The sequence below is a fragment of the Cervus elaphus genome, chromosome 12 (assembly GCF_910594005.1).
Source record: "Cervus elaphus chromosome 12, mCerEla1.1, whole genome shotgun sequence".
Taxonomy (NCBI): domain Eukaryota; kingdom Metazoa; phylum Chordata; class Mammalia; order Artiodactyla; family Cervidae; genus Cervus; species Cervus elaphus.
Window position 1 is genome coordinate 17,030,201 of NC_057826.1, and position 25,270 is coordinate 17,055,470.

General features: G+C 50.0%; 1 protein-coding gene across 5 annotated transcripts; it reads left to right on the plus strand.

Moving 5' to 3' along the window:
- Nucleotides 1–10,576: 10,576 nt before the first annotated feature.
- On the plus strand, nucleotides 10,577–24,720 carry ABCD4 (ATP binding cassette subfamily D member 4). Of its 5 annotated transcripts, none has more exons than XR_006344063.1 (19): nucleotides 10,577–10,717; nucleotides 11,714–11,832; nucleotides 11,969–12,096; nucleotides 13,338–13,477; nucleotides 14,758–14,874; nucleotides 15,230–15,355; nucleotides 15,998–16,048; nucleotides 17,845–17,939; nucleotides 18,170–18,291; nucleotides 18,393–18,484; nucleotides 18,654–18,743; nucleotides 20,484–20,692; nucleotides 20,868–20,959; nucleotides 21,662–21,698; nucleotides 22,080–22,129; nucleotides 22,577–22,629; nucleotides 23,011–23,087; nucleotides 23,799–24,047; nucleotides 24,207–24,239. XR_006344063.1 is itself a non-coding variant. In XM_043920475.1 (19 exons), exons 1-19 carry the CDS (start codon nucleotides 10,680–10,682, stop codon nucleotides 24,273–24,275), a joined length of 1,821 nt encoding a protein of 606 aa, XP_043776410.1. In that variant the 5' UTR covers nucleotides 10,577–10,679; the 3' UTR covers nucleotides 24,276–24,720. The 5 variants fall into 5 exon arrangements, 4 of the variants coding, with proteins under 4 accessions (XP_043776410.1, XP_043776413.1, XP_043776411.1 ...); XM_043920475.1 differs by having other exon boundaries at nucleotides 23,932–24,047; nucleotides 24,207–24,720; XM_043920478.1 differs by lacking the exons at nucleotides 11,714–11,832; nucleotides 11,969–12,096 and having other exon boundaries at nucleotides 23,932–24,047; nucleotides 24,207–24,720.
- Nucleotides 24,721–25,270: the final 550 nt, after the last annotated feature.

Consider the following 25,270-nt stretch of genomic DNA (forward strand, 5'->3'; position numbering starts at 1 on the left):
CCTGAGGGGCTGGTCCTCTACAGACTGATTTACTTGGTTTGGGGGCCTCACTAATGCCCTTTGGCCAGTAGCCTCCCCAGGGCTTTCTCAGGCCCTCCATTGTCCTCTAAAAGTGAAGTGAAGTGAAGTTGCTCAGTCGTGTCCGACTCTTTGTGACCCCGTGGACTGTAGCCTACCAGGCTCTTCCATCCACGGGATTCTTCAGGCAAGAATACTGGAGTAGGTTGCCATTTCCTTCTCCGGGGGATCAAGGAACATGAAAACCTCCCTCTGGTGCTGTTTACTGATCCTGCTGGATCACAGTTCTATCCGAAAACGTACACACTCTGCCCCCTACTGGTTTATGGAAGAATCACATCTTTCTTTTACTGGTGTGATGACTGGGGGGGATCTTCAAGATCTGAGAAATTGGTGGCGGAAAGAGAATTTGGATCCTCCATTAATCCTCTTTGGGGCCCAGGACTGAATCTAGAAGTCTCCATCCCTCACCATCCCAGCCAGCTGCCCAAACTCACATTAACTGACCACTTAATTAACTGATACATTTCTGAGAAGCTGGGGCTTAAACCTAATTTGATGGATTAGATTTTAATACACTATAAAAGAAGGAAATTAAAGTAAACGTTGTGAAGTCAACTAGCTCATATATTGGGCACTTACCATGTGCCATTTATTGTGTTAAGTGCTCTACTCGAAGACCCTATTTAATTTTCTTGACAATAAAGAAAGCTCAGATTTCTCCATTTTATAGATACAGAAACTGAATTCAACTCAAGAGATTTTTATGCAGCTTGGCCAAGGTCACCAGCTGGAAGGCTGCCAGACTGAGGAAATAAACATAGGAGCCTAGTTAAAGTTAAATTTCATATAATTATTTATTTAGAATATTTTTTTAGTATAGCAAATATCAAATATTTCATGCAATATTTTGTCTGCCAATCCTATCCAGATGGTAAGGGGGTGGGGAATGTGGACTGGAATCCAAGTTGCCTGATTCTCTGGTCTTCCGATTGTAAGACCCTGGAATTCTTTGGAAAGGGAAGAAACTGACGCTTGGACTCCATCTCAACACACCACCAGTATGGAAGTGGGGGAAGCAAGTTGCCCAGTCATGTCTGACTCTTTGCAACCCCATGGACTATACAGTTCATAGAATTCTCCAGGCCAGAATACTGGAGTGGGTAGCCTTCCCCTTCTCCAGGGGATCTTCCCAATCAAGGGATCAAACCCAGGTCTCCCACATTGCAGGCGGATTTTTTACCAGCTGAGCCACAAGGGAAAACCTGAGAATACTGGAGTGGGTTGGTAGCCCATCCCTTCTCCAGAGGATTTTCCCGACCCAGGGATCAAACCAAAGTCTCTTGCATTGCAGGCGGATTCTTTACCAACTGAGCCACAAGGGAAGCCCCGTATGGAAGAGCAGCCATTTTAATAAAGCATCCTCACCCTCAAACCCCCACTCCTCTGACTTTTGAGAGCACTTGTGTATATATCCAGCTTGTAAATTTAGATACCCATATTCAGCTTTCTTATAGCTTCCAATATTCTTAATAAGTTTTACATTCATTCAGTCAACATCCAATACACCCATTCAACTCCTTGGCAAATATTTATTGTTTGAGGGCTTGTCCAGCCAACCAGGACTAGAAAAATGAATTAGACAAATTAGACTCAGCCTCTGTCCTCAAGGAGCTCCTGTTTCACTGCAGGAGACTGACAAGTAGACACAATAGGGTGGGTGATGGTTGGGGTGGGCTATGATAGACTGAGATTTGCTCGGGAAGCAGAGGAGCTTAGGGTGGGAGCAGCCAGATACACAACCCAGGAGATCAGCTCCAGGGTGAATAGTTTTGTTTTCCTCTGGAGGAGGAAACAAACGATAATATACTTTAGCCAGTGGTTAAAATCTGCAGCAAGAGATGAATTCAGACGAAGAAGAACATGAGAACTTGGGCTCCAGAGCCAAACATCCTCGTTACATTCAAGTTCTCTGGCTTACTAGCCATGTGACCATGACCATGTAACCGAACCATCCTCTCCTTGCCCAAGTTTTGACCTCTCTGAAATGGAGGAAACAACATGGTCTACCTGATTGGTTTGATGCACAGGTTAAATTAAATAATCCATATAAAATGCCTAATGCAGCCCCTGAGATGTAGTAAGTATGCAAACGAAGTTAACATCAAGTATTTTCTCCTTCTACTAGATCTTCCCTTAAGCCTACAAACAAGTTATAATATCTTACTTTGACTCCATATTTTCTTCTAACTACTGGTTTATCATCTGTTCCTTTTTTAGGGCATAACTCTTTGAAAGAATTGCCTGTAACTCCCGCTTCTGTTTTTATTACCTCCTTCTCTTTCCTGAACCCACTCCATGGAGCCTGTTTTTGTCAAAGTCACCGATAAGCTCCACAGTGCAATCCCACTGGGCAATTCTCATCTCACTTGCATCCCTTCAGCAGTATTCAATGCAGCTGATCCAGCCATGCTTCTGGCAGGGCTTGCTTTCCATGGCTTCCAGGACCCCAAGCTCACCTGGGTCTACCTCCCTGCTGCTTCTTCCCCAACTCAGGGGCTGGCTCCCCTCTCCCTCTCCAGGTTCTACAACTGAATGTGGGATTCCCGTCGAGCTCAGTCCCCTGACCACTTCTTTCAATCTACGTTCACTCATTAGGTGACCTCTTGCAATCTGCTGATTTAAAATCCTGCCTTTCTTCTGATCGCCCCACATCTAGAGCTCCCAGTTCAGACATCTTCCCTGAGTTCCAGACTCAAACAACCGATTGCATAAATAACATCACTGTTGAGGACTTCCCTGAGGGTACAGTGTGGATGAGAATCCACCTGCCAATGCAGAGGACATGAGTTGGATCCCTGGTCTAGGAAGATTCCACCTGCCACAGGCAACGAAAGCCCAGATGCCATAACTACTGAGCCCGAGTGCTCCAACTACGGAAGCCCACGCCTAGAGCCTGTGGTTCAAGAGAAGCCAGGACAGTGAGAAGCGCGAACACCACAATGAAGAGTAGCCCCGGCTCACTGCAACTAGAGAAAGCCCATGTGTAGCAACGAAGACCCAGGGCAACCAAAAATAAAGAATTTTAACAAATAAAAACTTTTAGTAATTTTCTAAAAAATCACCACTGAGTACTCAACAGGCATCTCAGATTTAACCTGTTGATAAACAAACTCTTGAATTAACCACCTGCTCCCGACCCAGAATCTGTTCTTCCCAGAGTTCCCCATCTCAGTAAATGCTACCATTGTTCATTCGGATGAATCACTCCATTCCTCTTTCTCTCGTTCCCTACATCCACATTCCCTGTTGGTTCTACTTTCAAAATACATCCCCAATTCAATAGTTGTCATTTTCTCTAAAGAAAGATTTCTCAGCTTCAGTACTCTGGACATTTTTTTTTTTTAAGCATTTATTTATTTATTTGTGCTGAGTCTTAGATGCAGCACTTGTGATCTTTAGTTGTGGTCTTTAGTTGCACGAATGTGAATGCTTAGTTGAGGCATGTGGGATCCAGTTCTCTGACCATGGAATGAACCCAGGCCCCCCTGCATTGGGAGTGTGGAGTCCTAACAACTGGACAACCAGGGAAGTCCCACTTTGGACATTTGAGAACAGGTAATTCTTTGTTGTGGGGAGCTGTCCTGTGCATGATTGTAAGACACCTACCAACATCCCTAGTGTCCACCCAGTAGATGCCAGTAGCATCCCCCTGGTGTGACAACCAAAACTGTCTCCAAATATTGCCAAATGTCCTCAGCCTGGGTAGTATGGGGGGAGAGAGTAGGGCGAAATCACCCTGGCTGGGAAACCCTTTCTACAGCTTCCACTCCATAATCTCATCCGTTACTATTTCTGAAATACCAGATTTGCCTTCTAGCTGGCTCCCCACTTCCATTCCGGTTCCCTACTTCCATTCCATCTCCCTCAGAATCCTCATGGCTCCTTCCCTCATTTCACTCAGGATTGCTCTTTAAACTTGCCAGAGAGGGACTTCCCCAGTGGTCCGGTGGTTAAGACTCTGCATTCCCAAAGCAGGGATATGGGTTTGAACCCTGGTTGGGGAACTAACGCAGCATGACCAAGAAAGAAAGAAAGGAACCTGCCATAGAGTCCTTCCGTGACCACTCTCTCTGAAGGGGCACTGCCACCCCAATCCCTCTCTGTCCCCCCGCACCCTGTGTGACGGACACAGAGACTTGCAGCCCGGAGCTCCTTCCTTGAGGAAGGACTGACACCCCAGCTGCTCGGAGTACAGTCAGCAGACAGCCTTGAACTGTGTCATCCCTTTAAGAATTGGCTCAGCCAGAGTGGGCTTGCCCAAGGTCCTGACCTTCCCTAGGTCGCCCACATCCAGGAAAGGAATGGGGCCAAGTGGAAAGGAGGTAACGCAGATGGGCCCTTTTAGCTCTGGAGCTCCCCATGGAGTCTGCTGAGTCTGTTGTTGGAGCTAATTCTTGGCTTGATTTCCACCTCTCCCCATCCTGATCCCTTCCACTCCCGTCCTCAGAGGTGATCCTAGAACATTTCGAGGTGCTAAACATCTCAGGGTGTGCGTCCCAAAGGATTCAACCTGTGACACCTGCTAGAGTTTTCTTAACACTTTGGCATATCTAACATCATTTTTCTTTTCTTTTTTGGTTTATTATATGTATCTGTTTCAGGTCTTAAAGACGGGGACTTTGAAACGGCTGTATCTCTAGCACGTGAAACAATGCCTGGCACGAACAGAGTAGGTGCTCAGTAAATATTCATTAAATGCTGAATGAATTATCATTTTTGTCAGTCTCAGCTCATCACTCCTCTAACACTACTCTACACTCAGGGAGTCCTTGAGCGATTTCTAATATGAAAGCTTCGACTTTTTAACAGACATATAGCTCAGGGGATAAATCTTTCCGAAATGATTTCCTTCTGGAGCAGGGACAGGCCCAGATGGTTTCAGATCTAAAAGATCTACTGCAGGGCTCTGCTTGCTAACAGCTTTATCCCTCCTGCTCTGTCCCCCTTTTGTCTGGGAACACATTTAACAGGCTGGCTCAGGGGGAAGCTGCCACAAGCCTTTGAACCAGCTACACCGAGGTCTGTTTAGACCTGGTCAGCCCATAGGACAAATTTCAGATTAAGCAGCTATTTTTGAGTATTTTTACAGACTGTTTCATCTTTTTCAAGAGTGCTCACATTGCTCAGTAATTTCCCAGGATGACCATGAGTTGTGGGTCCACTTTTCCATCCTAATTTTATATACAGGCAAACTGGGGTCAGAAGAGTCGCTTCATTCATTCCAGAACTGTTTACTGAACACCCCTGTGCCACGCACTGGGGTGGGTATTACAGGACACGAGGATGAATAGGCAGGCTGGCAGGGAGACAGGAAGGAAGAACTCTGTCTGTTACTGAGGTGTGAACCAGGAGCTAGGAGGGTCAGAAGATGAAGGAAGTAGTTTTGTCTATATTGAGAGATAACCTCTGTGAAGGTTTTACTGTGCTGGTCACATTTTTTAAAAAAGAACCCAGTTTAAACATGTAGGCTCTTTAGTTCAAACTGTGTTTTGCTCTCTCCACTCCTTGCATTCCTAATTCCTACAGATTCCAATAATTTTAAATAGATGTATGCTCATGCACACACAAATGTGCTTTTTTTTACAAACAAAATATGAAATATGCCATCTTTTAAAATTACTCATATGTTGGATATATGCAAGAATACATTGCAACATTCTATGTAATAGCAAATATCCAGCAATAGGAAACTGGATAAATAATTTCTCTATACAGTAGAATATTATGCAGTGGGAAGAAATGAGGGGGGTCTGTGTGGTATGGAAGCAACTCCAAGATATACTATGAAACCTAAAAAGCAAGCTTCAAAAGGAAAAGGTAGGTGTGTGTGTGTGTGTGTGTGTGTGAAAAATAATCACACATATAAGTTTGCCTGTGCATGAAACATTTTTGTAAAGATTCCTAAGAAGGTGTGAACAGTTATTTCCTCTGGAGCAGGGAAAACAAACATATTATTTTTCGCAATATGCCCTATCCTGTGTGGACTTTATCGTGTATGTTTTAAATTTTTCAGTTAAACTAGAATTAAAAATGAATGTGACAATATAAAATGAGCATTTCTCCCACGTTGCTATATAATATAGCATTTAGCTCTGATCACTGCCAGGTCCTGCTTAGATACTTGCCCAGAGCTCTCTGATGTCAGAATGATTATCATCCCACTTCACAGAGAAGGAAACTGAGGCAACTTGCCCAAGGTCACACAGATATTAAGTGGTAGAGCAGGGATTTGAATCCATGTAATCTGGCTCAGAAATCCATGTTCTGAACCTCTGTGGCCCTGCAGCCTCTCTCATCCTTGTTAAGAGCTGCAAAGTATATTCCACAAAGAGATTGTGTCATACTTTTTACACCCTTTCCTCCTCTGGTAGGAATTCTGTTTGTTTCTAGGGTTTTGCTGTCACCCTACCACACCGCAGAAACATCCTCCAGACTAACCCTTTGTGCTCCTGCATCCATAGGAGAAGTCCTGGGAGTGAAATTACGGCATCTAAAGCTTAATACTTGCTACCAAATTACTTGGCTTTTTTTTTTCTTTAACCAATTTGTCTCCCTGTGTCTTTGTATGAGAGTGAGAAAGCAGCCCCAAGACTGGCAGCTGGAAAGGGGGAATTTCAGTTGTCCTAGTAAACAGTATGAGACAGTGGCCTGTGCGCTTTGTGAGGTCAGGGACTGTCTTGCTCAACTTTGTTCAACAAAGATTTACTGTGTCCTTATAGAGTGCTTCTGGACACGGTGGACATGGTCCTTGCCCTCCTGCAGCTGATAGTCTGTGGAGAGAGGCATTAATGAAGTAAACACACAAAATGAAAATATAATACCACGCTTCAGTAAGTACCTTAAGGAGAAAAACTGGGGTGTTATGGGAAGGAATAATAGAGTCCTTCTTTAGAGAAGGTGGTTGGAGAGGACTTTCATGAGAAGCGACATTACAGTGAAGACAGAAGGAAGAGTAGAAATGAACAGGAGGGAAGAAATGAACAGGAGGGAACAAGGTTGTCTCTTGGTGCCTTAAAAGGTTGGGGTGGATAGCGGAGCCAGGGCTCTAGAGGCTTTGGAACCACGGAAGGGTTTTAAGCAAGGTGTTGATCTGTTTTTGGCAGTCTCCCCTGGCTGTCATGTAGGAGCTGGATTAGAACAGCATCAAGAATCCAATTGGGGAAACCAGTTAGGAGGTTTCTGCAAACAGGAGAGAGATAAGAGTGGTTAGTCTAAGGTGATGGAAGAGGAAGCTATAGATTAAGAGTTTTAGACGACGTATCGATTGACTACAATGTGTAGAACTTATTTGGGTCTTTATTTTTTAAAAAACAGTAAAAAAAAAAAAAAGGAAATATCACAGTTACAATGGGAAATTTTAACAGAGGTAGCTGATATTAAGAAATTATTTGTTTAAATGTTAGGTGTTTCATTAGGTTTCCACTACCCTACTTCAGGATTAAAGTGCTGGAAATTATTTAAAAGATAATTCAGAAATATAAATGGAAATATTAATGAATGCTGTGATATATAGAGCATTCTGTAAAGTTTAAAGTAATAAACAGTGTTAAGGGGCCCTGGGACAAACACCAAACCAGAATACTTTTGAGAGTGAAATGTGATGAGAGCTGTAAACAGGGATTTTCCTAGCAGGTTGAGGTTGTTTGCCTTGATACTTTGGTTGCCTTATTAATTTTTCAGAAACTGTCTCCTGGCATGTTTATTTTTTTGATTTTCAAAGTAACAAAGACATACTTCGGAAATCACACTTGAGACTAAGTGATGCTCTTGCCATGTCTAGAAATCACTTAGCTTTCCTCTCTCCCCTTTTCTCCATCCTGAGTTGGATGGCCCTCTCTATGGCTCTGAGACATTGGTTTTCAGTGCTGGGGGTGGGGGTGGGGTGAGACAAAGCTAGGGTTCTGCTCCTCTCCACCCCCACCATCCAAGGGACATTTGGCAGTGTCTGGAGACAGTCCTGGTTGGCGGATCTGGGGTAGTGCTGCTGGAATCTAGTGAGTAGAAGCCAGAGATACTGCTCAGTATCCTACCATACACAGGACAGTCTCTCCACTCCCCCAAGAAAGAACTGTCAGCCCCCAAAAGTCAATGATGCCAAAGCTGGGAAACCTTGCTGTGTGGTTCCATTGTCACAGCAGTTCACAAAGACAAGCAATACCGTCAGCTGGTTGACCTTCCCAGCTAAACTGTCAACTCCAAGGAGACAGGTGATACGTGTATCTTGTTGAGTGTTTGGAATATAGTTGACACTTAAGGACTGAAGGAAGGTGGAAAAGTACATCCAGATTCAAACTTAGGGCCCTGGGAGATCATGCTGCTCATCATCAGCCAGTTGACAAGCATTTCATTCATTCGACCTTTAACAAATATTTATTAAGCACTTACCTCACACCTAGTAGCAGTGTTTGAGGTACTGGGAATACATCAGTGAGCAAGACAGAGTTCCTGCTCAATGAAATGTATTCTTATAAAGGGAGACAAACAAAGCAAAGAAACAAGATGATTTCAGACAGGGATAAATATCATTAGGACAATAAAAGTGTAATGTAATAGTGAATGGCGGGGCAAGGACAGCATATTCTGGGTTGGGTGAGCAGCTGACATCCTATTGAACTGATGATGAGAATGAGCCAGTCAGGGAAAGCTTCAGGCTAGGGAGAAGAGTGATCCAGGCAAAGACCCTGAGACCAAAATAAAGTGGCCTGTTCAAGACCAAGGTGAGAGGACCTGATCACTTGTGCCATGGAAATGTTTGGATTTTATTCTAACTGAAATTGGAAGCCTGACTTATGTGGTTAAAAGATAACTCTAGGGAATTCCCTGAAAATCCAGTGGTTAGCACTCTGCCCTGTCACTGTGAGAGGGCAGGTTCAATTCCTGGTGGGAGAACTAAGATCCTGGAAAGCCTCACTGCACAGCGCTGTCAAAAAGAAAAAAAAATCATTCTGGCATCTTTGGAAGAAGGTATGAAACATGTATGAAGTGAAGTGAAAGTCACTCAGTCGTGTCCGACTCTTTGTGACCCCATGGACTATACAGTCCATGGAATTCTCCAGGCCAGAATATTGGAGTGGGTAGCCTTTCCCTTCTCTGGTGAAACATGTATCAGTTCAGTCGCTCAGTCGTGTCCAACTCTGCGACCTCCCATGGACTGTAGCACACCAGGCTTCCCTGTCCATCACCAACTCCGGGAGCTTACTCAGACTCATGTACACTGAGTCGGTGATGCCATCCAACCATGTCATCCTTTGTCACCCCCTTCTCCTCCTGCTTTCAATCTTTCCCAGCATCAGGGTCTTTTCCAATGAGTCAGTTCTTTACATCAGGTGGCCAAAGTATTGGAGTTTCAGCTTCAGCATCAGTCCTTCCAATGAATATTCAGGACTGATTTCCCTTAAGATTGACTGGTTGGATCTCCTTCTTGGACTCTCAAGAGTCTTCTCCAACACCACAGTTCAAAAGCATCAATTCTTCGGTGCTCAGCTTTCTTTATAGTCCAACTCTCACATCCATATATGACTACTGGAAAAACCATTGCTTTGACTAGACAAACAATGTTGGCAAAGTAATGTCTCTGCTTTTTAATATGCTGTCTAAGTTGGTCATAACTTTTCTTCCAAGGAGCAACCGTCTTTTAATTTCATGGCTGCAGTCACCATCTGCAGTGATATTGGAGCCCAAAAAAATCAAGTCTGTCACTGTTTCCATTGTTTCCCCATCTATTTGCCATGAAGTGATGGGACCAGATGCCATGATCTTAGTTTTCTGAACGTTGAGTTTTAAGCCAACTTTTTCACTCTTGTCTTTGATCTTCATCAAGAGGCTCTTTAACTCCTCTTTGCTTTCTGCCATAAGGGTGGTGTCATCTGCATATCTGAGGTCATTGATATTTCTCCAGCAATACTGATTCCAGCTTGTGCTTCATCCTGCCTGGCATTTCGCATGATGTATCCTGCATATAAATTAAATAAACAGGGTGACATTATACAGCCTTGACTACTCCTTTCCCGATTTGGAACCAGTTTGTTGTCCCATGTCCAGTTCTAACTGTTGCTTCTTGACCTGCATACAGATTTCTCAGGAGGCAGGTCAGGTGGTCTGGTATTCCCATCTCTTTCAGAATTTTCCAGTTTGTTGTGATTCACACAAAGACTTTGGCATAATCAAAAAAAAAAAAAACACAAACAAAAAAAGGCTTTGGCGTAATCAATAAAGCAGAAGTAAATGTTTTTCTGGAACTCTCTTCCTTTTCCGATGATCCAACGGATGTTGACAATTTGACCTCTGGTTCCTGTATAATTCGAGTTAAAAATACTCCAGTCACAGTCTCCGCTGCTTCTTGCCTAAGGGGAAACTGTCCACATCCAGGAGAGGGCGCCCTAGGCGCCGGGTCGACTCTTTTAGAGAAGTCGGTCGCTTCCGGGAGCGGCGGCGTCGCCCTGCGCCTTCCTCTCTATCCGCCCGTCTCTGTGGTAGCCGGGTCCGGCCCCGCCCCGGCCCGCTGCCCCGCCCCTCCTCGGCAGGCCGCGCGCTCTACAGAATCTGCCAGGAGCCGACCCGGGGGTTGCCCGGCTCCCGCGTCGGTCAGATCCCTGCTCATGGCGATCCGGGGACCCGCGCCCCGGCCTGGCGGCAGGTTAGCAGGGCGGCTGGGGAGGACGGCCGGGCCTTGGGACGTCTTACTCGGGGCTGTTTGGGGAAAAGGTACAGCACCTTCCAACTTCATAACATGCTGTGATTTTTAAAAAACTTTTTATTCAACATTGTGTTTTTGAGATCATGCATGCTATTGTAATCTAGTTTTCACTTCTGAGTGCTGGGTGGTGCTACCTAAGGTCATTAGACCGCAGTTGACTTACACATTCTCCTAGTGATGGACACTTAGTGCTTAGATTTTTCTTTAGATTGTTCACCCCAGGGTAGGATGCTCGGTCACGCTTAATTCGGCTGCATTTGTTCTCCGGAGTGATCACACCCGGTTTCCCAACACCACTGCCTAAAGGTTCCTGTTCCCTGTCAACCACCGACCCCCACCCACCCAGTGTTTGGTATTGTTTGGGTTTTCTAATGTTTATCAACTTAATCAGTGTAAGGTGGTATTCCATTGTGTTAACTTTCCTCTTTCAAGTATTTGAATTTCCCCTTATTTATGTCCTTTTCCCACTTTTCTGTGGATTTCCTGTCTTTCTGACGCAGGAATTTCTTGTATGCGTAGATTTTATTACCTTTCCCTTCTCCGGAAAGTCTGCATCTATGGCACTATGTTGAACAAAAGTACTTAATTCTAAGTTAAAGTTGTGAGTTTTCCTGCTTTTTAGTTTTTGGTTTGGGGGTCTTATTTGAGAATGGATGTAGCGGGTTTCCTTGTCTGTGACCAAAAAGAGGATGTGGCTAAAATTTCTTTATTAATTTAGCCATAGGTTTTTGGTAAATAACCTTTCATAGCATTTGTCAACTTAAAGAAATTCCTTTTTAATCCCCGGGTCTGTTCCCAGCCTACTGTCTTCAGCATTTGTAAGACATTCTTTCTTCATGGCCTCAGCCCCAACCCACAACAGGTGTAGAAAAGTTTAGTCACTGCTCTCTAAGGCTCCATTGTCCTCTTAGGCTTCTCTCTGCTTCTCTTCTTCAGACCCAGGTTAGGTCTGCAATTTCTCCAGCGGTTCCTGCAGATACAGAAAGTTTTATTTCCCTCTTGGTCATCACAGAATGCCTTGATGTTCCTGACCCTTTTGTGTGTGGCCCTACTGGGTGAGTGAATGAGCCCAGGCTCGTGGGGTCCTTTTCCTTCTGCGGGGTGTTGATGACACATGGATACAAGAAGAAGCCTTCCTCTGACTTTTCTCACCCCTCGTTACTGATTCCTGCCTCCTCCCCCTCCCGCCAGAACAACTGGTGATCTACCGGGTTGGCTTGATCCCCAGTCAGTACTTTGGAGTCCTAGGAAACAAAGACTTAAATGGATTTAAGACCCTGACGTTCCTGTCTGTTGTGCTCATCGTCCTCAACTCCATGGTAAGGTCTTCTCCCCACATCTCTCTTCCCCTCCAGCCTAGTATGATGTCTGACCAGTGCCTGGTGGGACTTAGTCATCAGGAAGCAGGAACCAAGCAGTGCGCGTGTGTTCCCTCCCTCTTCTGGGAACTCGGGGTCAGAACTCTAGGCAGGGCGTTGATCTTGCCTGTTGGCCCACATGAGACCAATTCCACAATTGTTTTAAGCTCTTGGAGCTCGGCCACAGGGTTCTGGTTTAATCAGAACTCTTGCTTCAGGGAGCTCAGAGCCCCTGAAAACCGGGCTTAGCAGCCAGAGCCGCTGCTGTCCTCTGACGCGCCAAGGCTGTGACTGGGCCTGGCACTTGTCCCATCTCCCAGCCTTTGCACCTGCTGCTTCCTCACGGAATGGCCTCCTCCCCCCACCCCTCATTCACTTGTTTAATGCCTGCTGACTTGCTGTCACCTCCTTCAGATCATCCTCAACTTTTCTTTCATGTTTCCTCCACCCAACTCCACCCCTTTGAATTGCTAATCTTTTTTTTTTTTTTTTTTTTCTGTACCTTGAGGCATGTGAGATCTTAGTTCCCTGACCAGGGATCAAACCTGGGGCCCCCTGCGTTGGGAGCTTGGAGTCTTAGCCATTGGACCACCAGGGAAGTCCCGCTAATCCTTTTGCGTTTACCTCTGCTCTAACACTCCTTACACCCTTGGGACTGTCTGTTGTTTCACTAGACTGTGACCTCACCGTTACCTCCCTCACCTTAGCATACGGAGGCTCCATAAATGATCAGTCAGGGCTCTGCCAGGACTCAAGCCATAAATGATCAGTCAGGGCTCTGCCAGGACTCAAGCCTAAAGCTCTCTGTCAGGCGCATCACCCATTTTCTTGGGGAAGCCACTTCTCATCACACTTTTTCACTTCTGTTGGGTCTTCTGTCAGTAAGCACCTATGTATATAGAACCCTATTCCAGGTTTGGGGGGACAGAAAAATAAGAACAAATGGAAGAGAAGATACTGTCCCCAATCTCCAGAAGCACGTGGGGGCTGGAGGATCTTGCCTTTGGTGAAGGCATGAACACATGCGTGAAAGAGGAAGGGAGCAATCCCATGACTTGAGGCTTTAACAGGCCCCAGTGCTGAATGGACACCTGTTGGCTGGGACTGGTCGGCAGAGGCTTTCCGCCAGCCTGAGCTGGGAGCTGACGCTTGCAGGAAGAATGATGCGTCTCTCCCTTCCCCTTGTCTCCCCCACTGCTCAGCTCAAGAGCTTCGACCAGTTCACCTGCAACCTGCTGTATGTGAGCTGGAGGAAGGACCTCACCGAGCACCTCCACCGCCTCTACTTCCGGGGCCGCGTGTACTACGCCCTCAACGTGCTGCGGGATGACGTCGATAACCCGTAGGCGCCCCCTGTCAGTCCTCACCACCCACTACGGGGTTCATCCATCTGGGATGACTCAGCCCAGGAGAGGCCCTGCTGGGACCTCATGAGGTCATCTGCAGTTATCTGCAAATGTTGTTGCCTGGAGCCATGCCACTGCGGGGAGGGTGCTCTGCATGCCTGAGGACAGGGAGCTGAAAGAAGAGGCCAAGAGCAGCTCTCTTTTGTCCATTTCATATCCTGGGCCTCCAAACAAGGCACCCCCAAGACAGAGAGAAAAGTCCTTGCTAGAAAAAAGCAAGAAAACCGGCGCTCTGATTTTCAACAGTAAAAAATTGCTGCTATCTAGGACTCAGTCTGTGATTCCAGTCCCCATTCTATCACCTCTCTTAGGTTCACTGAGTCCCAGGTTCCCTTACAGGTGAGGAAACTGAGGCCCAGAGAATGCAAGGGATTTGCCCAAGCTCACACCTTTCTGGGAGTTAAGAGTCATTGTGGCCTTGGTGTTGGGATGGGACGTGTGGAGTCTCTCTTCACACTCATTTCCTCCCCACTCACCACCCTTCCAAGCTCTTCGTTGCCTGAGGTCACCTTTCCTCAGCTTATGCGGAGCTGTGCAGCAAAGGCTCTTGGGAGGTCCTGATGCTTCTTTTTTTTTTTTTTAATTTATGTATTTATTTGGCTCCATTCGATCTTAGTTGAGGCATGCAAGCTTAGTCACCCTGTGGTATGTGGGATTTCAGTTCCCTGACTGGGGATCGAACCCATGTCCCCTTGCATTGGAAGGTGGATTCTCAACCACTGGACCACCAGAGAAGTCCTGCCCTGATGCCTCTTGACTTTCTCTTCTAGGCGTCTTCTCCGTGGCTGAACCCATACAGAGCTTCCACAGCCACATAGCTAAAATGGGGGGGGAGGCTCCGGTTCGTGAGGAAGAGGTTGGGAGGAGTGAGATAAGCCAGAGAGCTTTCCTAATCATCCAGAAACTCGGGTCACCCACCCTCAAGTCCTTCTTTGGTTCTGCTCGGAGCCAGCTCAGGCCCCTTGGGTGCTGGACCTTTCAGTTGCCATTTTTTTTCTGAGGGGTGGACTGAAGTGCCATAAGAAGCCACTCTCCACAACCCTGTTTGAAGATCCTAAGGGTCTCATTGCCTTTAGGAGACCAGCCCTTGTCTGGGTCCCTCTTCCCATGGGGTCGTTGCAAGGCAGGTTCAAAATCAGAGGTAACCTGGAACTACCTTAGCTCTCACCCCAAAGCCAGCTTCCTGGGTCCAGTCACTGTGTGTCGTTGGCTCCAGGGACCAGCGCATCAGCCAGGACGTGGAGCGGTTCTGTCGGCAACTCAGCAGCATGGCCAGCAAGCTGATCATCTCCCCCTTCACCCTGGTCTACTACACCTACCAGTGCTTCCGGAGGTGAAGCCTCTCCTCTTGCTGGCGTGCCTCCCATCCTTCCCTGCCCGCTGTTTCCCCTGAGTCCCTCACTCACATGCCAAAGGGGAGTCCGCTTTCCCGGGTCAGGGCCCAGAGAGGTCTTCCCTCCCTCCCACCTGCACCCCAGGAAGTCTTCCCATCTTGTCTGTTCGGGCCCCGGCCCTCCCTTTGGCCGTGTAGTGAGTCTCTGTCAAGGTACCGGGTGCTCCCACGTAGGAGCAGAGGCCCCACGGGGCTCTGAGATGGGGCGGGGGCTGCCCAGAACGGGGGCAGGAGTCAGGGCCGAGGCCTGCGGGCATATGTCCCTCTCCACACCCTCCCTCCCTCCGCATTTCAGCACCGGCTGGCTCGGGCCTGTGAGCATCTTCGGGTATTTCATCCTGGGGACCGTGGTGAACAGAGTGTTGATGGGTCCCATTGTGGCAAAGCTGGTGCAGCAGGAGAAGCTGGAGGGGGACTTCAGGTGGGTCTCCCTTGCTCGGGGGTTCTGGGTCGGGCATAACGCGTAAGGAATGGGATCTGGAAAAAGGCTGCCTGAGTTTAAATCCCAGTTATGCCAGTCACTAGCCATGTGCTCTCGGGGGAGGTCTTTAACCTCTCTAAACTTCCATCTTCCTGTCTCTAAAATGGAGATGGTACTGTCCCCAGTGGAGAGAATCGTAAGGGGAATTAATGAGGTGATACATGAGCAGCAGTGAGAACGGTGACTGGTTGGCCCTCAGCACCATCATCCCTTGGCCTTCTCACGTGCTTCTGTTCCAGACGCCTTCATTCAAGTCAGCCCGTGGATCTGGGCCCTGCTCTGTGCTTCCTGGCCTCCTCCTTCAGACCCGGCCCTGGGAGGAGGAGGGGAAGTGGCAGGCATGCACCTGTCCTCTCTGGAGCTAGGCGAGGGGCTGCCCTGTCCGCAGGGCTCCTGCCACCCCACCCAGGCCTGGGATTTCCCACCCTATGACAGTCCGGGGAAGGGTTAGGTTGAAGCAGCCACAGTGTTGAAGGGGAGCCGTGTTCCTCTTTGCCTGGGTGTCCTGTTGATCCAGGACTCTGAAAGCAGAGGGCCCCGTCCTGCCCACCGTCAGCACACATTTACCTCTGGTCCGCCCAGGTTCAAGCACATGCAGATCCGGGTGAATGCTGAGCCTGCTGCTTTTTTCAGGTGAGTCTCATGGAGATAATTGCCCATCTGCCTCATCAGAACTGATGGGGGAGATAGATGGCAGAGAGGGCCAGGTGAATCATACAACCCTCCCACCATCGCCAAGGCCAGGGGCCAGGCGTCCTCACACTTGGCCATGACCCTCTCCCCATGTCCCTCACTGTCGTTGTCTGCCTCATCCTTCTGTTCGTGAGTTTGCTTCTGAAATGAGTCGTTCCTCCTAGTGGTGTAACATGGGGCAGAATTTGCTCTAAGAGTGAAATGAGTGTCTGCTTCATCATCTTGCTGATGACTATAAGGCACTGCCTGTGCTTTTCTGTCTGTAAAAAAATGGCTTTCCACCAGTGCCCGAAGCCCAGTGATATCCACAGCTAATCCTGCATCTCTGTAGCAGGGGAGGGAGTGGAGCCTCTCAGATCAGAGGACCCGCTCCCCACAGACTCTGTCCTGACAGCCGTGTTGTGAAATCCCATTCCTTCCCCTGCGGCCACGGCAGGTCCCTGAACTCTGCCTCCTGTAAGGACTCTGGACTCTGTTTGGATTGATAGTAAGGGCCCAGAGGTTTGTGTTTAAGGAATGGAAGTTTGTCCTTGGGTCACCTGGTTCTAATAGCCCCGGGACTTTGCTCTTCTGTCCATCTCTGCTATAGTTTGTAGCTGCCACCACCTGGGGGGCACCAAGAGTTCTAGGAATCTATGAAAGAGGTTGAGGGGCTTCCCAGATGATGCTAGTGGTAAAGAGCCCACCTGTCAATGCAGGAGATGCAAGAGATGTGGGTTCCATCCCTGGGTTGGGAAGACCCTGGAGGGGGGTATCGCAACCCACTCCAGTACTCTTGCCTGGAGAATCCCATGGACAGAGGAGCCTGGCAGGCTATAGTCCATAGAGCCGCAGAGTTGGACATGACTGAAGCGACTTAGCATGCACTCAGCATGCCTGAGAGAGGTTTGTTGTGGGGAGCAGGTACAGTTGGACCTGTGCTAAATTGTTTTTGGATGGATTCTGCAACCTCTGCTCATGAAGCTTTGGGCTCCGGGGCAAGCAGGTTGGTTCTTGGGGCTCTGAGTTTGTTCTCCTGCAGCCTCTCTGTCCTTGATGCTAAATCTGAAACTCCTTCTCTGTCCTCCCCTAACCTTTCTGCCTGGAGAATTTCTGCTCATCCTTAAAGCTTGAAGTCACTGTTTCCTGGGTGCCTTCCCAGACTCCCTTAGTGATCAGGCCTGTTTGCTTCCATAGTCCTGCAGACACACGGCTTATGTAACACTTTCCGTATGTTCCAGGTGAAGAACGCATGCATTTGCCTGCCATCCTGCACTGGGAACTCCTCCCCTACAGGGACCGGTTTATCAACCTCTATCTGGCTGACTAGCACCAAGCCTGCCACCTAGAGACTGCTTGGTGTATTGTTTAATAACAGCAGTTTTTTTATCAGGAGCCACTCATATGCCTGGCACTTTAAATTCAGATATTTTCACGTTAGCCTATTACATTGATATTATAAGCTCCATCTCATAGATGAATAAACTGAGACTCAGAGGCTTAATAACCTGTCAGTGTTACCCAGCTAGTCACTGGCCAGAGCCAGAATTTGAACCAGGTCTGCCCACTCTATCTAAGAGTTGCTATTCTTTCTGCCGGCAATACCAGGCTGAATGAATGCAGCAATGGCTGACTGCTAGTGGCCCAAAAGGGTCTGCAGGAAAGATCACTTGGGTGGGCCTGGTCCCGAAAGGGGAGTGTGAGGAGCCTGGTAGAGGCTCTCTAGACCCCGTGGACATCCCAGCCTTTCTCATCAGGGCTGGGCACGTGGAGCACATGAGGACAGACCGCAGGCTGCAGCGACTCCTTCAGACCCAGAGGGAGCTGATGTCCAAGGAACTCTGGCTGTACAGTAGGTGCAGGGAGCCCAGGAGGCAGGAACCACGGGGCGGGGATAGTCCACGGCCACCCCCCACAAGCTCTTCCTCCCTCTCTGCACTGATCAGTTTGCCTTTGCTGTGAGTGTCCTCAGGAGAGTGAGGATTCGGGAAATCGCTTGATGCTGCTTGGCCTCTTCTTCCCTTTGGAGCACACACGCTCGATGCCAGGCTTCTCACTCTGGGTCTCTTGGGTCTTCCGCAGTTGGCATCAACATGTTTGACTATCTGGGCAGCATCCTGAGCTACGTCGTGATCGCAATCCCCATTTTCAGTGGCGTCTATGGAGATCTGAGCCCCACGGAGCTCAGCAGCCTGGTCAGCAAGGTGAGCCTCCCTCCTGGGGACCCCGCCCCCGGTCACGCTTGCTCCCCTGCCCTTTGGCCTCAGAGTCAAGGCCTGGGCTCTCTGCCCTCTGTCTTGCCCAGAATGCCTTCGTGTGCATGTATCTCATCAGCTGCTTCAGCCAGCTCATCGACCTCTCCACCACACTCTCCGACGTGGCTGGCTACACACACAGGTGAGGCTGCCTTCAGCCCTGCCGGGTCCTGAGCAAAGTGTGTGCCGCTGGGAGAAGTAGCCAAGGGGGAAAAAAAGGAGCAGAAAAAACTCACCAAATACTCATGGGCGTGAGAGGAAGAAAGGAGGAAGGCCTTCACTGGGGCTTCAGGCTTTCACTTCTTGCCCAGGATCGGGGAGCTTCAGGAGACCCTGCTGGACATGACCCCGAAGTCACAGGATGGGGAGTTTCTGGATGAGAGCCAGTGGGACTTGGCCAGGTAAGCCCTGGGCCAGCAGCGTGGTGGTGGACCATGCGGGCCACGGAACCGCCCCGGAGCCCGGCCCTTTTCCGGCTGGGCAGGAGAGTCCAGTGGAGCAAGTGAAAGAAACCCCTGTTGTGTGCAGGCGCGTTGTAAATGTTCACCATCTGCGTCACTCTTGTGTCATCTGTGTTCATTTACACCATCCCCCCACCTGATGGAAGCAAAGTGCACACAGCCGCCTGGGTCTGAGTTATTGAAACTCTGAATAGCATCCCTCCTCTTCCTTTGTTCCCTCTTCCTCCCGCCGAGCCCTGCTGCACCCGCCCCTTTCCTTGAGGCCTGTCTGTTCTTTGTCCCTGCTCGGGCCCAGAGGTGTCTTCATTCGTGTATCCTTGCAGGCTCTGGGATGTTTCTGATCTTTCTGTGTATCGAGGATTTGTCTCATATCCTCACTTTTCTTGAGCAGATTACCTAACTGTTCTCAGTATCTTCATATCCATAAGGAAGATGTTCATGGAACCTTCGTCTTAGGGATGTCGTGGGGATCGGGTCTCCTAGTTCATAGGAGGTGGTTTGGACAGAGGCCCTAGAGTAAGCTTTGAAAAATGGAAACAGGCTAAATTTCAAGGACTACACTCAACTCTCTTCTTAGGAGCTAACACCTTAACTGTTGCCTCTGTTAAGAATGAAAATTTCATGCATCTCTGAAACCCCAGGACGGGGGTGGGCTACTGGGGCAGGGACTGTAGGAAACTGGAGTTGCTGTTCTGTGGGGAAGATGGGCACCCACGGAGAGCCAGAAGCTCCAGAACAGGTTAGTATTTCCATTCCCCTTCTGACCTTCAGTCACCCTGTGATGCTGTGAAAACCTCTTGACATTAGAACTGGACAGATGCAGCTCTGTGCCCCTGCGCCAGTTACTTAGCCACCAGACTCAGTTTCCTCATCTGCCAAGAGGGGATAACCGCTGTGGTGCATGGCTGGTAAGACTGGTTAAGATCAGTCAAGGGCAGGACTTGGCCCGGCCTGCCACGGAGCAGGTACCCAGACCACCTCTGTCCGTGTGCCAGGGCTACTGTAGGACACCCGTAGCTACCATAGCTACCCACCGTAAACTGGGTAGCTTAAAGAGCCGATGTTTATTTCCTCATAGTTCTGGAGGCTGGAAGTCCACGGTCAAGGTGGCAGCAGTGTTGGTTTCTCCCCAGGCCTTGCTCCTTCACTTGCAGGCGGCTGCTTTCGCACGGCGTCCTTCCATGGCGTTTTCTCTGCTTGTGCACCCCTAGTGTGTCTCTCCCTCTTCTTAGAACAGCAGTCCTGCAGGATTAGGGCCCTACCCTCACGGCCTCATTTGAATGTACTCACCCCTGATAGCTCAGTTGGTAAAGAATCCACCTGCAATGCAGGAGACCCTGGTTCGATTCCTGGGTCGGGAAGATCCGCTGGAGAAGGGATAGGCTACCCACTCTAGTACTCTGGCCTGGAAAAGTCAATGGACTGTATAGTCCATGGGGTCACAAAGAGTTGGACATGACTGAGCAACTTTCACTTTCACCCCTTTAAAGACCCTGTCTCCAAATGCAGTCACCTTCTGAGGTACAGGGGTTGGAACTTCAGCATATTTCTGAGGCCACAGTTGAGCCCACGGCAGCCGCCCAGTCCAGAGGTGATTCTCCCCCAGGAGAAGGGGCTCCCCCACTCCCAGCAGCACTGAGTGCTTTTCTTCCCCCCGTCTCCTCCCTTCTCGGACCCCAGGGACCCGGGAGGGCCAGCGACAGAGCCAGCAGACACAGCTTTCCTCCTCGAGCGGGTCTGCATCTGCGCCCCCTCTTCTCACAAATCCTTAATCAAGGACCTGAGCCTGAAGATCTCTGAGGGGCAGAGCCTGCTCATCACAGGCAACACGGGCACCGGCAAGACCTCCTTGCTCCGGGTTCTGGGCGGCCTCTGGGCAAGCGCACGGGGTGAGGACCAGCCTGCCCTGTCTCTGAGCCAGCCTTGGCCTGGGGGTTGGGGTGCATGTGTGTGCGTGTGGGTATGTGTGTGCATCTGTCTGTAAGGATCAAGCCTCTTGGAGGAGAGTGAGGGGCAGTTACCTTTTGGAAGATGCCCAAACAAAGGTTTCTGTGGGCTCTGCAGGCTCAGTGCAGATGCTGGCGGACTTTGGACCCCACGGGGTGCTGTTCCTGCCCCAAAAGCCTTTCTTCACTGATGGGACCCTTCGGGAGCAGGTCAGCCCGGGGCCCACTCCTCCCACCCCACCCCCCAACCTGGCACCTGGTAGGCTGACAGGTCTCAGCTCTAGAGAGCTGGGGCAGCAGGTGGGACATAAATGAACCATGCCCAGCAAGTGAGGGCAAGGACCCCGAGGTCCAAGCCCACCTGGTAGCACCAACCACAGGTGCCAGCCCAGCGGGGCCGGCCCTGCTGTCCCTGGCCAGGGACTGGAGGTCTGAGCCTGGGGCGAGGGAGAGGGTTGGGGTGGGCATATAAATCAGCAGTGGGAGCTGTTAACCAGGTATGGGGAACAAGCAGGGTTCACTCTAGCAATTTTTAAAACAATGATAACACTACATCAGGTTGCTTTTTCTGGTTCCCACGCTCCAGCAGGTCTAAACGGTAGCTGATGGACCGCTCCTGTTTTATATTCACATCTGTGGGTCAGGCCATGTACTCAGGGCAGCTCCGGGAGGCAGGCTAACCTGTGCTGGCCATAAACCAAATATCACATGTGTTTGTTGAGCACCAGCTTGTATTCTGGGGGCCCTCCCTACTGTCTGCCAGCCCAGCCCCTCAGCCAGAGTGCTTCTTCCTCTCCTCGGGTCGAGAGGAGCCTGGTCTCTGGCGGTTCCTGTATCCAAGCAAGGGTGGGCTGTGTGCCATCCCACCTCTCCTTGGCCCTTACCCAGGCCGCTGTGGTTTTGTTTTATCAGGTGATATATCCCCTGAAGGAGATCTACCCAGACTCAGGTGAGCTGGGCCCCCTCGGGACACATCCCCCATCCCACCGTCTCTTCTCTGCCTGTTGGGGGAGGCCCCCAGCCAGGCTGCTGGTTTCTGGTTGGGTCCCCTCCACCACCTCCTCTGACTGGTTACTGTTTTGGGGTCTGTACCCTGACCTCATCTTGTTCTGTCTGCCCCCTGCAGAGGAGAGACACTCACGGGAGGGAAGGGATGGATCACATCCTTCCCCAGCTCTTCCCTTGTTTATTAAGTGCCATCACCTGTCACTCAGAGCCCTGGCCCCCATTCTGGTGCCTCCACCTCTGCCCTCCCGCCCCTGCCGCCCCCTGTCATGATGCGCCCCATCTATTCTGGCCACCCAGAGGTGCTGACTTCTGTGTCTTGCAGGTTCTACCGATGATGAGAGGATCATGAGGTTCTTGGAGCTGGCAGGCCTGGTAAGTGAGGGCAAGGACCCTGAGGTCCAAGCCCACCTCGTAGCACCGACCACACAGGTGCTGGCTAGCAGGGCCAGACCTACTGTCCCTGGCCGGGGACTGGAGGTCTGAGCCTGGGGCGAGGGCAGGGAGGTTGGGGGTGGGCATATAAATCAGCAGTGGGAGCTGTTAGCCAGGTATGGGAAATAAGCAGCGATCACTCTGTTGCAATTTTGAAAACAATGATAACACCATGCCGGGTTGCTTTTGCTGGTTCCCACACTCCAGCAAGTCTAAAGAGTAGCTGATGGACTACCCCTCTCTGCCTGGGGCAGACTGCTCCCCCAGCCCCTGCTTGCTGTGCTGCCAGGGGTAGATGTATGTGGTGGGACTGAGGTGGTCCTCGGGATGGGAGGAGATAGGGATGAGCCCTTCCACAGACCCATCGTTCCCTCTGGTGTGTTACAGTCCAGCTTGGTGGCAAGGACAGAAGGTCTGGACCAGCAGGTCGATTGGAACTGGTAAGGAGGAGGTTGGCATGCTCCAGAGACAGCTCCCCCAAAGACAGTGGCTCCCAGGGGTCCTGGCAAGGGATGAACTGACTCCTGACCCCAAAGTCCAGGGCATTGCTGGCCCATTAGGGTCCCAGGGGTCCTGGCAAGGGATGAACTGACTCCTGACCCCAAATCCCAGGGTGTTGCTGGCCCATTAGGGGCCTGGTTCATATCCTTGCGTACAGAGTTTTGGCCTCGTCTCATGTGGGCAGTGGGGCTCTGGTGGGAAGTAGGGGCCCTGGGACAGTCTGTCTGCAGTGAGAGCCTCTTTCTGCCCAGGCCATTCTGTGCGGAAGCCAAGTTATATGCTCCTTCCTCCAGCCAGCCTCTCCCCCTCCCTTTCCACAGGTATGATGTTCTGTCCCCGGGAGAGATGCAGAGGCTCTCCTTTGCCCGGCTCTTCTACCTGCAGCCGAAGTACGCAGGTGAGGTTCGCGCTGTAGGTGCGCGTGCCATCCAGGTACCGTGTGCGCTCAAGGTGTAGCAGCGTGTTGTTCAAGTGTACCTGGAGAGTCATGGGTATGGGTAGGAGAACACACCTGTGCCTGGCCAGGTGTCTCTGTCCCTGCTGAGGGGGACACCAGGACTCTGCCCATGAGGCAGCAGTGCTTGGCATCCTCAGGTATATATAAAACTGCTCAGTCGTGTCTGACTCTTTGTGACCCTTTGGACTGTAGCCCACCAGGCTCCTCTGTCCGTGGGATTCTCCAGGCAAGAATGCTGGAGTGAGTTGCCATTTCCTCCTCCAGGGAACCTTCCCACTCAGAGATCAGACCCGAGTCTCCTGTATCACAGGCAGATTCTTTACCACTGAGCCATCGGGGAAGCCTCCATATATTAAACTGCCGAGTCTTAAGCTTTCAGCCAGTGTTGCAGCTGGAGGCAGCCTTGAGAGGGCTTCTGATTTTGGTCCTCAGACTCTGCCATCTCCCCAGCTGTACCTGGCAGAGGGATGGCAGGTATGAACTTTACTAGGAACTGACGTCCTCAAGGGAACTAGGATTCCACGGATTGAGTGGTCCAAGGCAGTGGCTGGTATTCATCCATAGGAAGCTGAAGGATTTTGTCCTGCTGCTGGCAGTGGCTTCCCAAATGAAGCCTCTCCCTCTGTTCCTTTGGCCCATGGTCTCCCCAAGGCAGGGATCCTGGAAGGCAGAGCAGTTTTCAGCCTCTCATCAGGTCCCAGCCAGAGGTGGGCGTGGGTTGGAGGAGCAGCAGAGGTAGATGGACCGCAGGCCCCCACGTCTTCCTGCTGGGTTCTGTCCCCAGTGCTTGATGAAGCCACCAGTGCCCTGACCGAGGAGGTGGAGAGCGAGCTGTACCGCATCGGCCAGCAGCTGGGCATGACGTTCATCAGTGTGGGCCATCGGCGCAGCCTCGAGAAGGTACCCGTGCCCGCAGGATGGCCCGAGGACCAGGAGGAACCCCAAAGCTGGACCTGGCGGGCGGCTAGCGGAATGGGTAGGGGGGATGGCAGAGTGGGCAGGGGGTCGATCACAGCCAGGGCAGCCTGATCACCGCCTGGCGGGGGGGGTCTCTTGTAGTTTCACTCCTTGGTTCTGAGACTCTGTGGAGATGGAAGGTGGGAGCTGACCAGAATCAAAGTGGAATGAAGCCAAGGCTGGGCACCAGAAGGAGAGCCAGGCTCGGGAGGTCGGGTCCCCAGGAGAGACCAGGAGGGCTGGCGGGCGAGGAAGGAGCCCCAGGTTTGCCTCACAGTGTGGGGAACGCTGGCGGCAGTGGGCTCAGCCCACGTGTGAGCCTCCACACCCCTCATCCTGCCAGCATGCCTCCTGCTACCTCAGACACCGCTTTGTACACTTGAAATGCTGATCACTGACGTATAACCTCAGATCGTGTTTTCTAAAGAAAACGTGGAAGTGTGGGATCTGTAAGAGATGAAGGGTCGAAATGGAAGAGTGTATTGGACTTGGGAGTCAAGCGATCCGGAAGTCTTTCAGATCACATCAATTTTTCCATAGGAGATTTTAAACTTTAATCAGCTACATAAATTTTATAACTTTTTTTAAAGAAAAGATAAACTTTTTTTTCAACTTGCGGCTTTCCTGTTTTCTCTTTCTTCGTCATAAGATGATCTTTATTTTTTTTATTTGTGGCCACACAGTACATATGTGGGATGTGGGATCCATGTGGGATCCTGTGGGATCCTGTATCCTCTGGGATACAGGATCTTAATTCTCCATCCAGGGATCAAATCCATGTCCCCTGTAGTGGATGTGCCGTGTCTTAACCACTGGACCACCGAGAGGTCCCTGAGATGATCTTTTTAGGTGACCCTCCAGACTTGTCTCTGAGACCCTGGAGGGCCAGAGCAGGACCCTCCATTGTGCTGAGCCTCCTGCCGCTGGTCCTTCACTGGCATCTCCCCAGCTGCCAGTTGTCCCTCAGCCACTAACCTCGAGGGCCCTTCTGCTGCTCTTATCTTAACCCAGATGAAAATGAATTTCTAATATTTTTAAGTTAACTTATTTCCTTAAATACATTTTTAAAGGAAAGTTTACACTTGATAGAAATAGAAAGTAACTAAAAATTAATAGAAATAGTGTTGTGAAATGACAGCCCGATACTGTGCCTACACATGAGACTT